Here is a 13,414-nt window from a genome sequence, read left to right on the forward strand (position 1 = left end):
CTAAACAATGTTTTCTTTGAAACCATACTTTTCTTTTATAGTACATCTTTTCCTTATTACTTAGATTCTATTTGGATATCGACAAACAATTTATGATTTATGCTTTGCTGATTTCATCCGTACTTGCTGTCCCAACTGATTTCCAATTGTTGATGTGCACAAATCTAGAGGATTAACAACGGGACCTTCTCTTTTGCTCATACAAGTTTTTCAACCGTCTTCACTTATCATGATATACATAATAACCTTGGGAAGGATAGTTATGCTGATGGGGGAGAAGAGTGCATTTGCACTGTCGTAACAGTGGATGTTTTGCAGAGTTTAGCCACTGTGTATAGCAAGAATCATGGCTTGTGCATAAAACACAATGAACATGAAAGAAACATGTACATAATTCATTTATGTTACAATATACATAAATTATTAGAGCATGTAGCAATCTTGTAAATTCGAATCATGTGCTAAACATCTAGGCTATTGCAGTTTTCTTATCCACATGATTGTTAATAACCTTCACATGGCAATGCACAGCAAAATGCCCCCGAAGAGTATGGCTCTTCATGCCCTTTTGGAATAATTATGGATGTTGTAAATCTCCTCTATATACAAAGACCCTTTTACCGGTATGTAAAGTCTAGAGATGGCCATAATGATTGCTATTACTCCCTTGTTTAAACACATCCTGTAGGTTAACTTGATGTCATTATAAGCCCCCACACCTGCTCTCAAAACGTTATTTGCAAACAAATAATGCAAGAGCCATGTTCACCAAGATTGCTAAAGAAATTTCAAACCTTCTGCATGACCAGACAACATAAGACATCATGCTGCTATTCTTCTTAGTTCATTTTGCTTCCTTTCCTCTTCTAATGTGTTCTGTGAGAATGGATGATTGCCCTGAACTTTGTGTTTTTATGCTCCAAATTTCATCATCAGTTTTTCAACTCTGGTTTCTTCCCATCGCATGCCAGCTGCAGCATATATATTACTCATGCAAAGATACGCGGTGACACATTCTGCATCCAGCTCTATTGATTTCTCAAAGGCATACTGCCCAAGTGCCACATTTACCCATTTTTGACAAGAACCTAACAGAGTTATCCATAGTGGAAGACGGTCTGAGCATTCAACTTTCTCAATCAGAATCACAGCCTTGCCAAAGTGTCCGGCACGACTAAATAGATCAACCATACATGTGTAGTGATCATGAGTTGGTGTGAGAGAATATATAATGTTCATTGCAGTGAAGAACACTTGACCCTCATCAACAAGACCAGTATGGCTGCATGCAGTGAGCAATGCAATGAATGTGACCAAAGTCGGTACTATACCTTCTGTTATCATCTGGTCGAATATGGAAAAAACCCCTTTTACCTGACCAAGCTGGGAATATCCAGCAATCAATGCACTCCAAGCAACAACATCCCGTACATGAAGCTCATTGAACACTCTTTGTGCTTTTTCTATTGCGCCAAATTTAGCATACATATCTACTAATGCACTACCAACCATGATATCTCTTTCTAGAAAACCTTGCTTGCCCATCTCTACATGTACATCTTCTCCCTTCTCCATTGACCCCATACTGCTGCATGCTTTTAGGATACAAACAAAAGTGACCCCATCTGGTGATATACTCTCCTCCTTCATCTTAGCAAAGCACTTTAGCGACTCGGCATCCAGTCCATGCTTGACATACCCAGAAATCAGTGCATTCCATGAGAAAATATCCCTTACCGGAAGATCATCAAACACTTCGCGTGCTTTTGCAAGTGAACCACATTTGGCATGCATGTCAACTAATGCATTACAGATCATTATATGTTTTCCTAACAAACCATGTTTCCTAACCTCAGCATGTATTTCTTCTGCCTTCTCAGAAGAGCCTAAGCTCCCGCAGGCTTTCATGATAGAAACAAAGGTGACTGCATCTGGTGTGAGGCCTTCTTCATGCATCCTTTTAAAGCAACCAAACACCTCATAATTCAGACCATGTTTGGCATAACCAGAAATCAATGCATTCCATGAGATAACATCTCGAACCAAAAGTGTATTAAATGTATTTTCTGCCTTTGCAAGTGCACCACATTTTACATACATATCCACCACTGCATTGCCAAGCACAATGTTCTTTTCTAGTAAACCTTTCCTGTCAATATCAGCATGTATTTCTTCTCCCTTATCAAGAGCTGATATGCTACTACAAGCTTTCAAGATGCAAGTAAATGTAACACCATCTGGAGAAATGCCTTCTTGTTGCATCTTGCTGAAGCAATTCAAAGCTTCATCTGCGAGGCCATATTGCACATACCCACCAATCAATATGTTCCAAGAAATGGTATCTCGTATTGCAAGCTCATCAAACACTTCTTTTGCCTTTTGAATCAGACCACATTTGAAGTACATGTCCACCAATGCATTGCCAAGTACAGTATTCTTCTTCACTAACCCTAGCTTCCTAATCTCAGCATGTATTTCTTCGGCCTTTGCAACTGATCCTAGGCTACCACAAGCTTTCAAGATACAAGTAAAGGTGGTTGCATCTGGAGAAAAACCTTTATCTTTCATTTCTTTGAAGCAACTTAACGCCTCAACACCCAGGCCTTGTTGGGCATATCCATCAATCAATGTCGTCCACATGACGACATCTTGTACTGGAAGTTCATCAAATACTTCTCGTGCTTTTGTTGTCATATTGCATTTTGAGTACATGTCTACCAATGCACTGCCAAGCATGATATTTTCTTTTAATAACCCTTGTTTGCTAATCTTAGCATATAGCTCTTCGCCCTTTCTTGATGCTCCTGTACTACCACAAGCCTTCAAGATACAAGTATAAGTGATAGCGTCTGGGGAAAGGCCTTCCTCTTGCATCATCTTAAAGTATCTCAGAGCTTCATTACCAAGCCCGTGTTGTGAATAACCAGCTATCAAGGCATTCCAAGAAATAATATTTTTTTCTGGAAGTTCATCGAACACTTCTAGTGCTTTGAGAATCATGCCACATTTCACATACATGTCCATCAATGCTGTACCAATCACGACATTACTCTCCAACGACCTTTCCTTGTAGAGCTCCGCATGTATCTCTTTTCCCTTCTTGATCAATCCCATGCTTCCACAAGACTTCAATATGCAAGTAAAGGTGAATGCATCTGGAAATATACATTGCTCTTGCATTTGTTTGAAACAATTTAGAGCTTCATCCACAAGTCTATACTTAGCATACCCAGTGATCAATACATTCCAAGAGACTACAGTTCGTATTGTCAGCTCATCAAAGACATTTTGAGCTTTTGCAAAGGCATTACACTTTATATACATGCCCATTAGAGAATTGGTGATGAATATATCTTTGTGATAAAGCTTTTTTTTGAGAATATCAGAATGTATCTCTACACCCTTTCGTAGATCTTTCCTTTGCCCACAAACCTTTATGGATTCCAAAATTGAAGCATGATCCTTCTCTTGCACACAAAATTTTTTGGTCTCCATACAATCATCAATCATCTTCATTTGTCCAGCATTTTTCATACATAAATTCTCCATTTTTCATTCTTTCCCTTCTCACCAATACTTGGGAAAACGGCTCCCTTGTTAACTAATAAACAACTGCTGATCTCATGAACTTGTCGGTAGCTAATATTTACAAAGGGAATACAATCCGGCACACATTTCCTACTATAATTCCGTTGACAATATTGTGGTATTTCCCATTATCCTGGGCTATTTCACAGATAAAACGGAGAATTGTTCAAACTGGTGAAACAATTATCCATGTTTCTCGTTCTTTACTTTCTAAATCTATAATCTAACCCTCATTTTTCTTCAGGCAAACATTGATTGCATTGAAATTCTCCATTTTTCTCATTTTTAATCTTCTCAGTTTATCATGTATTCCTTTTCCCGGAAATGGTTTTTACACAAAACTCCATTCTTCCCCCCCTCACCCGCTCTTTCTTTACCTTCTCATCTGGTCATCTGAATCCCCATTTCTTATCTGGATTCCTACACAAAAAATTCGCCATTTGATTAAATATAAATTATTAAAATTCACCACTTGGATCATACATAAATCGAACCATTTGGATTACACATAAATCCTCCATTTTTTCTTTCCCTTCCCATTGGGATCTAGAGACGATAACAGAAATGGGGTCTTCCAATATGTCGATCATCAATAGAATACCTCCACTCATTTGAAATTGCTAATGAAACAAATTCCTTACGTTCTCCATCTCGATTAACCCACGATTTGAAGTTCATCCTCTGCTGTTCTTCATTTTCATCACCTCTCTCTGTCTCCCTCTGTCTCTCTCTCGAAACTCTGTAGGGGGTAAGGAAGCCCCTTTACTTTGAGGAATTTACAAATGGAGCCCTTTTAGTTTTGTTATATTACAAGCCATGCCCTCCCTACCATACCTACATAGTGAGCCTTACTACGTGTGAACTTTCAAAAGAACTTCACTAGGGGGAGTGGTAAACATATACATATATATAAGGATAAAACTATTGTTATGGAGTTCAGCCAAGCAAGTTGTCTCCCCATAACACCTTTGCTATATACCACATACAAAGGGGATATACTCGGGGACCCTATCGTCAATCTCCCCATAACCACACAAGTTCCCGTAGTCGAAGAGAATACATTTCTTGTTGGTAGTCATGCTCAACATACCCTGGTTGTCCACCCTGTTTGTTGGTAGTCCTGCTCAACATATATACCCTGTTTGTCCACAAGATATTGCTTTTGGCAAATTTTTGTATATCAAGGCCTTCTTCATCTATTGCAGTTGAAGACACCAAACAGTCCATAATGCACATGTCATGATTGGCCACCTTGGACAACCCCCATCTATCCTCTCCCATGACGAAACGACCATGTCCTTCATCTCCATGATCATTGAAAATATATTTGTATTGAATCTCCATACCATCAACACTCTGGTTTATCACAACAGCCATGCACCGGTTACACCACAATCATCTACCCAGTCATGATAGTCGGCTTCGACCCCCCCACCATCTTCACTCATCCTTATCAGAGAATAATTTATTCATTCAGTCCACATCAGTCATCTCGCCGATTAACATCTTGCCAATGTCAATGTCCACGAAAATCTTGTGTTAATAACAAAAAATTAGTCCAAAAGTTTCCTCACCCACTCCTAATAGTCGGCTAGGGAGGTCAAAGCCGACTATCATGAGTGGGTGAGGAAGCTTTTACACTAATTTTTTGTTGTTAATACATGATTTGCGGGGACATTGGCAAGATGCTAATCGGCGAGATGGTTGATGTGGATTGAATGAAGAAATTTTTCTATGATAAGGATGAGTGAAGATGGTGGGAGATTGTTATTAAATTTCTTGTGGTCTAGAAACGTTGAGGGTCATGCTCGGTCCAAAAGTAAAATGGGATGTAATTACCTTACCTCATTCCAAAGGAGGAGGTTTAGGTATTATTGATCCAGTAGATTAGACCTGAGTGGTGTTAGCAAAATTGATTATTAGAGGATTTACTCTTGGTCAAGAGGTATAAGTTGTTCTTAATGCTTAATAGTTGTTTTGAAATTATTGTTGCTTAATTGTTGTTCTTTAATGCTCTCCTTGGTTAGGTGCACTTTGTTCAAAGGATATAAGTTGGATATTTAGGGAAAATTTAAGAATATCATCATCTCATTTGTGGGAGGACAAATTTATTTGACCTATTTTTTTTGCATGGAAGCAAGTCTTACCTAGATTGTTCCGCCAATGATGAATATTTAAGACAATGGCTATTATCAAACCCATATTTTACAATATTAGATGGTTTAGTGTCAGGTTCTAGATAGTGATTGGCGTAGGGCAAAATAGTAGAATGTCTTGCAAACTTAATTAAACCTGGTAGGTTTTTTATCGCGTTCCTAGGAAGAACAAAATCATGTACTAGCCAAGATTCATGGAGAACCAATAATGTATTTGAAAATTTGAAAATTCAGGAAGCTATGGATAGAGCCACCATACCATCCACTAGTTCTCACATTGGATGGATATGTATTTTTTCAATGCTAGACGTACTCTTTGACTATAAAAGGATATTTCTAAGGTAAGACCTTTCATTTTTGGATGTGGATAATGCAAATCAATTGTCTCCGTTGCTGGAAGTGGCAATCGATTATCCTTATGTTATAGAACACAAAATAAGGGCAATAGGATACAATGATCACAATTTGTATATTGACCCACCGATAGAGAACATAAAATCACATTTGACATCATGGGTGTTTGGTAAACAACCTTTGTTCTTATTGACATGGGACCCAACTAACTATCTATGGACATACCCATTTACTGATAATAACTTTTAGTTTTTATCAATATTGTGCAGTTAGGTAGACATATTTTGTTTGATTCACAATATGTTTTACCAACGACATTTCAATACTAGATCAACAAGGTATACCGTATTACTCCAAAGTTTCTTGCTAGGTTTTGGGTAATCTATGGGAAAGAAAACAATCATGACAAAATGCTTCACATGTAGTGGTTATTGGTACATGAAGCCTTGGCTGTTGGCACATGGTTGGACAACATGGGTGTATCCTCTAATTTTGCTCGTTGTCATTTACAAGCTGAATCACATAAACGTTTTCTATGGGATTGCCTTACGTCACAATTGGTATGGAAACATCTCTTAAGAATATTTGCCAATTACTTTCCTCCGTCATTATTCACATGGGCCATGGTGGTTTGACATCACTTGTCCTCTTTGTATTTCATTATGATGTTGAGTTTATGGATCATGGTTTTAGCACTAATTCTGGAATAGTTCGTGTACTTCCCCTAGTGTCCATGTAGTTTTTAGGAAGAAGGAAGAAGATGCAACCATTATGGGAGTTATTGAGTTGTACCACTATATACTACATCGGGAAGGCACATTGCTCTCGCATTACATCAAGTTCGAGCCTCACCAGTTGAAATGGTATGTAATATATGGTTGGACACGAGCCATACTTTAAAATGACAATGGGATTGTCTTATCAGAGGTTCAGAAGCTAAAGTCGCCCAACGTCTCTAATGTCTTACTTTGTGGAAAGATACTCCAGTATTGTCCTTGAAAGATGGTAACCCTTTATGGCATTTCCATCTCGTCATTGCATGGCAAAGCTATCCCTATCTCATAAATGTCGATAACATTCAAGCCAATATATTTGCACCTAACTAATGGCATTCTAGCAATGAAAGGAATTACCCGGTGTTTGCCCAATATGAGTTTGGAACACACACACTCACATCACCATACGCTTTTCATTTTCTCTTCGGGAGGTGCTGATTTGGGTCAAATGGTGAAGTGGAGGAGGAAACATGGGTGGGCAATAAGACCATTGAACAACACTATCGAAATAAGGAAGAGTAAATGCTCTCTCGAGTCTCGAGCATGCCACACTGATGGGGTATGTATGCATGGTATGGTATTGTATGACATGTATGTATGTCTGGTATGTATGCATGCATCATTGCATGTATATTATGTTATGGTATGTATGCATCTACGTATGTATGTATGTATGTATATATGGCATGGGATGTATGCATATATGAAGTTATGGTATGGTATGTATGCATCTCAGTATGTATGGTATGGTATGTGTGTATGTATGCATGTATTCCTGCAGAGTTTTTCTGTTTTTTTGCTTTGGCACAGAAAGCGCACAGTTATTAGGGTTTGCATTTTCTTTCTTGTTGACCTTCCTCAACACGTTCCCTTCAATCTTTTTTCTCAAGAAAAATCACAGGTTCCGTTCCCTTACACTTCTTCTTCCTCCTGCTCCAGACCTCGCTGGACTGCAAGCTAACGTCCCATTTTTCTTCTTCTCCTCCATCGCTCGAAATTTAGGGTTCCATTTCTTCTTCTTTTCGTTCTTCTGCAAGTGCGGAGCTACGTTTTTCTGATCCGATTCGCAAAGTTTCGTTTTCTGATCACGCCCAAGCGTCAAGGTATCAGCTGGCATTTTTTATTTTATTTCCTGAGCCGAGAAAATCCGATCAGATACAAGTGAAAGACAAGCCTTTCTTATCCGATCTGATCATCAAGGTAGACCAAATGCGCTCTTTTCTCCCCCCTTCAAAGCATCGAGTGATTAAATAATGCATTGTTTTTAATATTAAATCCAAACATCAGGGGGAAACTATCAGATCTTTTCTGATTCCATTGAAGCATCAAGTTTTTTCTATTCAGATCGTTCCATCAAGTCGAGGGGGAAAAAAACAAGTTTTATTTTAAATCTGAAGAGTGAACAGAAATCTAGTAAACATCAAAGTGAGAGAAAGAAAGAAAAACCAGCGTTTTTTTGTCCAGTTTGTATCCGTGTTCTTAGCAAAAGAAAAAGAAGAAGAAAGAAATGGTGAGAAGATACACACAGGAGCACACATTCCTTCATCCATGGGAGAGAGTGACCTCTGCGTGCTGGAGAAAATACACAGATCCAGAAAACACCTCTCGCCTCTCGCACATCCTTGAGGTTGACACGTTACAGAGATGCCTCGATCCTAATGGAAAGCTCTTTACGAAACGTGCCATTACTGTCAATGCCCCGGGACCTTGGTGGTTCCAAAAGATTGTTGGAGAAACAGTTTGTCATTGCATCGAAGAGTCGAGTGTTGATGCGAGCCAGAAAGCCATGGAGATGGTCACTAGAAATGTTACTCTCAAGGACTTTGTCTCTGTCGAAGAGAAATGCTGGTATTCCCCTCATCCCGAGAATGACAACTGGACCGTGCTGAAACAAGAGACGAGTATCAGTTGCCATACTCTGTCTGGTTTGGCGTCTATGGCTGAAAAGATTGAGCAAAGATGTGTTGAGAAGTTTCAACAGAACAGTGCGAAAGGACGAGAGGTTATGGAACATGTGTGCTCTTATCTTGAAGCTGAAGCTAATGGCATTGGTGTGAAAGTCTGAGTAAAGAAACATGATGGTCTCCTGTTTGAAAGGCAAGATTATTCCATTCCATTTCTCCATCTTTATTTAATGTTTGCGTGATATTGTCTTCTTTCTGTCTGTGAGGCAATGTCCTGAGGGAGGTTCCAAGTGAAAGACAATGTGGAGGATAATGAATGGTTAAGAGTGAAAGGTTATTCCTTTCATTGTTATGTACATTTTTAATTTGCTATTTTTGTCCTCCTGATTGTGCAAATATATCATCACCATGAAGAAGGGTTTCAGTGGTCCTAGTGAAAGATAATGTCCAGAGGATCAATAATTGATATTGCCTATTAAAATTTTGAAATTACCTCAGTAATGAGTTATGAATCAACTGGATCAGTATATGCTAAAATGAGAGTGATTAAACAATCAAACACTATATGGGGTTAACAGAAGCTCGAAGCTAGGATAATGGTATTGAGAAAAATGTAGCAAAGATAAACTGTAGCACTATATTTTATCACAAACTATTGCTAAGAATTAATCTATAAGTAATGAGCTATCACCTCTGGTAAGCAAGAAAAAAGTCTTCAATCTATGCTATCCAGCTTACACATCAATAGTAAAGCCAATACTACATAGCTTTCCTATAGAAAAGCAAAGGATATTATGAAGGATAATGAATGCATCAATAGCACATTCTATTCAATGTCTTTAACAAGTTGTTGGGAAATACGTTTTTGTTTGCTTGATTCTCATAAGGTCACGATAATCATGTGTAGCGCAGATTCTATAGAACAATGAAATATTTTCTATGCGTGTTTTTTGTTAGTGCAGAAATGTTCCTCCTGAACAAATTGTCACAAGGTAGAAGTATTTTTTTCCTGTGATGATTTTGTGAAAGGAAATGTAATCAATAGCAGATCGTACGAGAAATGTAACTGCTAGATATTGTTGATACAAAATTGCTCTGACAATGTGGATGTAAAAAGTGTATTTTCATATTGGGTCCTCATAGAGATATGGATACTTGTCTTTCTGAAGCATTATTTCATCGAGTTTTTCTCCTTTCCATCAGAGTTTTCTAATTATGTAGAAATTTTTATGTGATCCAGGGAATATGGCACATTACTCATAATTAGTCATCGTGATGGGAAGCTAGCCAGGACATGAGCTTATTGGACCCATTGAATTCTTTACAATAACAGTTTTGACAAAATCAGGTCATTAATAACTTTCCAGTTTTTGACAATGTATTTTTTCTTTGTTTTCCTGAAATTCATAAAAGAGAAACAGTCTGAACATTGACCTTCCCTTATGGATTGGATAATGTTCACAATTTTTGAATAGTGTATTGATCGTGTCCAGAATCTCTGCATAAATAGAGGTTTGTGTACCTCCTTGTTCCACTGTAAAGGATCTGAAAAGTGATCTGGGTATTCATGCCTACATTACAACTTGAATGATTTTATAATGAAAGTGAATTGAGCCACATAATTGATTCATTACTGATTTATTTGTTGTTTAATCCAGTGGTATTAGTGAGTCTGATGATTTATAAACATGCACTAATTTAACTTGTAAAGGATATTACTAGAAATAAAACAAGCCTTTAATGTTCATGTTATTAATAATATCAGTATAGATGATGTTATGATAACTATCATTCCGTTCATAAGATCATGGAGATAATCTTCTCAGATATATACAAAATGTTCATAATTAGAACAAGAGCCCAATGTATCTGTTGGACATGATAATGTTTGAAGTTCTAGTTTAAGAGCAATCTATTTGCTTGTAATCCTGCTAATTAAATTTCTTCTTATGAAAATAAAAAATAAAGCTTCGAATTCATCACTACAAAACGTCTTTGAAAATCGTGATTCTATTATAAAAATAAAGTTTATCATGAGAAGACATTTTATATGCAAGGTCAATAATGACATAAAGAATGCAAAACTAGCATTAGGATAGCATTGAAAGCCTTGAGTCTACATCAACTTGATTGTTGGGGTGTTTAAAACATGGGAGCATGCTTCTTTGTTTTGAATGATGATGAATATTTCATTTGTGAATTAAAATCGTTAATTCTTTTTTATTGGTTTATTAAATTGGCCATATCTTTGGATGGATGTGTCTTATCTTGAAGATTTTGCATGGTTTTACAGGAGTAATTATGTATCGGGCAAGGCATTGTGAAGATACTTGTTTGATTTGGTTGGGTGGTTTTGATCAATCTTCTGTCTATACATGGTTATTCAACCTCCGTACATTTGAGATGCACTAATAGAGAGGAATGCTTGTGTCTCAAGAATCTATTTGGGTATATCTACACAAATTTCTTTCTTTGCATATGCTTTCACTTGCACTAATGCCAACGTGATTTTCACTTCATATATATTTATAGCATATCTGACATTTTGCACAATGCCACACGATATCTAGAAGTTTCTCAAACTAAGTACATTTACCATGAACGACATTGTGTCCCTCTGCCCACAGTGATTATCATTTTGAATCACAATTCCATTGCTGAGTAAGACACACACACACACACACATGTATACACATCTACACTGGCAATGGCACACCTCTCTTTACCTCCAAGGAGACACACTCATCCACATTGCCCGTAAGGATATGTCAATGGTTATTCTGAAGTTCAAGTGAATAGTTATTATCTCTCGGGAATTTTGAACAAGTAGAATATATTGCTCAAACTTCAATGAAAATCATCAAGTGATGAGTTCAAAGAATCTTTGATGTACAATTAAAAAAGGGGAAACAATAGAAAACCCCTTAGCTTTACCATAATTCCCCTACATTCCCAAAACTTATGGTACTACCCCTATGTACTACATTTTGTACTATGTAAGAGTAGTTTGGTTCATAGTACGTAAAATTCGTGTTCGTCTAGTATAACTATCGTTTTCCTACGTTGGAAAACGAATGCGAATGTTATCCAAACATTCTTGTGTGTGTGTGTGTGTTTTGTTTTTTTCCCATTTTTTTAATGTTTTTTTTTTCATTTTTAGGCTTATCTACCTCATAATAAATAGTTAATCCAAAAATATGATATTTATCATTCTTTGAGGGTGTTTTTCTTTCGCGAATGATTAAATCATTCGCGAATGCGAATGCACGTATGGTACGTATGGTTCTTACTATGGTTTGGTTAACGCTCTAGAAGACAAGCGTATTACGGTCATTGTGTGAGAAGCTACACGCAAATTGGTGATTTTCTCAATGAAAATAACACTACAAAACAAAAGTATTGAAATGGAAATGGGCACTTTCAAAAAGGTCATATAAATTATGGCATGTGTCTATTTTTGTATGATTCCATTTTGAATGTGGGGATACCCCAAGGTGATTTTGCGAGCAAATCAGTGAATTGAGTTGGCAAACTTTCATAAAACATTTGTATTGGGTGTTATTGTAATTTGAATTTGTCCATAAAAAGAGAATTAAAAAGCATGTCACTTTACGTTACCTTAGTCATATTCCATGAAGGATATTCTTGGTGAAAATAAGAAAATTGGAGATTTTTGGTAATGGAGCTCGAATTATTCCACCTTTTTGCTCTCTAGTCTTGACTCTCAACCCTATGTCAAAGAACATGTGTTGTTCTCCCAATATTGCCTTATTGCTAAAAGTGTATTGATATGTGTATATTGTCATAACATGAACCTGCAAAAGGGTGACAATGTGGTTGGAACGTGGGTCATGGGAAAACCAAGAAAAAGTCCTTCCTCTTTGTTCACCATGATATAGTAGGGAAATGTTGTGATACAAGCATTGCTAGGAATTGAGGCTAATGAAAGTCATATAGGATTCACCTAATTCTCAATCAACAATTTAGATTGCAGCCTTGTTGATAGACAACATAAAAGTTGATAGATAGTCTAGGTTGCTTGAAAATCTTCATCGAATCGATTTTGATTTGCACTTTGCAAGGTGTTCTTAATAAATTGGAGGTCATGTTGATGCTTGATTGTTAATGTCTTGAGGTTTAGCATGCTTGAGAAGTAAGGAGTGTAGTTGGAAATGAAAAAATGAACTTGCTTTAAAGAGAAGTGTCAGAAATATGGAAATTCATCAGTGTATTGATAAATGTTAGAAATAAGCTCACAATAGGTTTAGGGGTAGGATTGAGTGAGCATTTTAAATATCATTTTTGGTTATTAAGAAGGGGTTTTCTTGTTCAAGCATTGTTTACAAGGTGTATATAAGAATAACATAAATACAGAAAATTAGCTGCGGGACAAGTTTGTAATAATCCTCTTACAAAACCAAAGTAGTTGAATGTCAATAAACCTAAGCACACTCAAGATATTGCTTTTTGGTTGGCTTATAAAGATGTTATTACTCACATTCCCCTTTAAAGTAAACAATACTTGTATATGAACTTTAGCATGTCAAAAATAAAAGAAAAAATATGTGGTCCACTTCAAATAACATCGTCTAGCATAGAAAATAACCATGAGGTAGCATTCTCCTTCAAAGAACAA

General features: G+C 37.0%; 2 protein-coding genes across 4 annotated transcripts in view; one reads left to right on the top strand and one right to left on the bottom strand.

Annotated features, from left to right (window-relative positions):
• Positions 1-685: 685 nt before the first annotated feature.
• LOC147869362 (pentatricopeptide repeat-containing protein At2g03380, mitochondrial-like) overlaps positions 686-13,414 on the bottom strand; it is a 61,929-nt gene continuing 49,200 nt past the window's right edge. The window contains exons 2-3 of one of the 3 annotated variants that reach the window (XM_087328589.1): positions 4,230-4,298; positions 686-4,008 (exon numbers count right to left, since the gene is read on the bottom strand). In XM_087328589.1, coding sequence (XP_087184715.1) covers positions 913-3,549 — 2,637 coding nt within the window. In that variant the 5' untranslated portion in view covers positions 3,550-4,008; positions 4,230-4,298 and the 3' untranslated portion in view covers positions 686-912. Of the gene's footprint in view, positions 4,009-4,094; positions 4,299-13,414 lie in introns of those variants that run through there. The other 2 variants (XM_087328596.1, XM_087328592.1) reach the window with 2 other exon arrangements.
• Positions 7,976-10,431, top strand: LOC147869363 (uncharacterized). Its single transcript, XM_087328530.1, has 3 exons — positions 7,976-8,074; positions 8,219-8,971; positions 10,019-10,431. Exon 2 carries the CDS (start codon positions 8,382-8,384, stop codon positions 8,937-8,939), a length of 558 nt encoding a protein of 185 aa, XP_087184656.1. The 5' UTR covers positions 7,976-8,074; positions 8,219-8,381; the 3' UTR covers positions 8,940-8,971; positions 10,019-10,431.

The sequence above is a fragment of the Azolla caroliniana genome, unplaced genomic scaffold (genome assembly GCF_043228905.1).
Source record: "Azolla caroliniana isolate FFs.n. ecotype wild unplaced genomic scaffold, voAzoCaro1.0.p SCAF_1, whole genome shotgun sequence".
Lineage (NCBI taxonomy): Eukaryota > Viridiplantae > Streptophyta > Polypodiopsida > Salviniales > Salviniaceae > Azolla > Azolla caroliniana.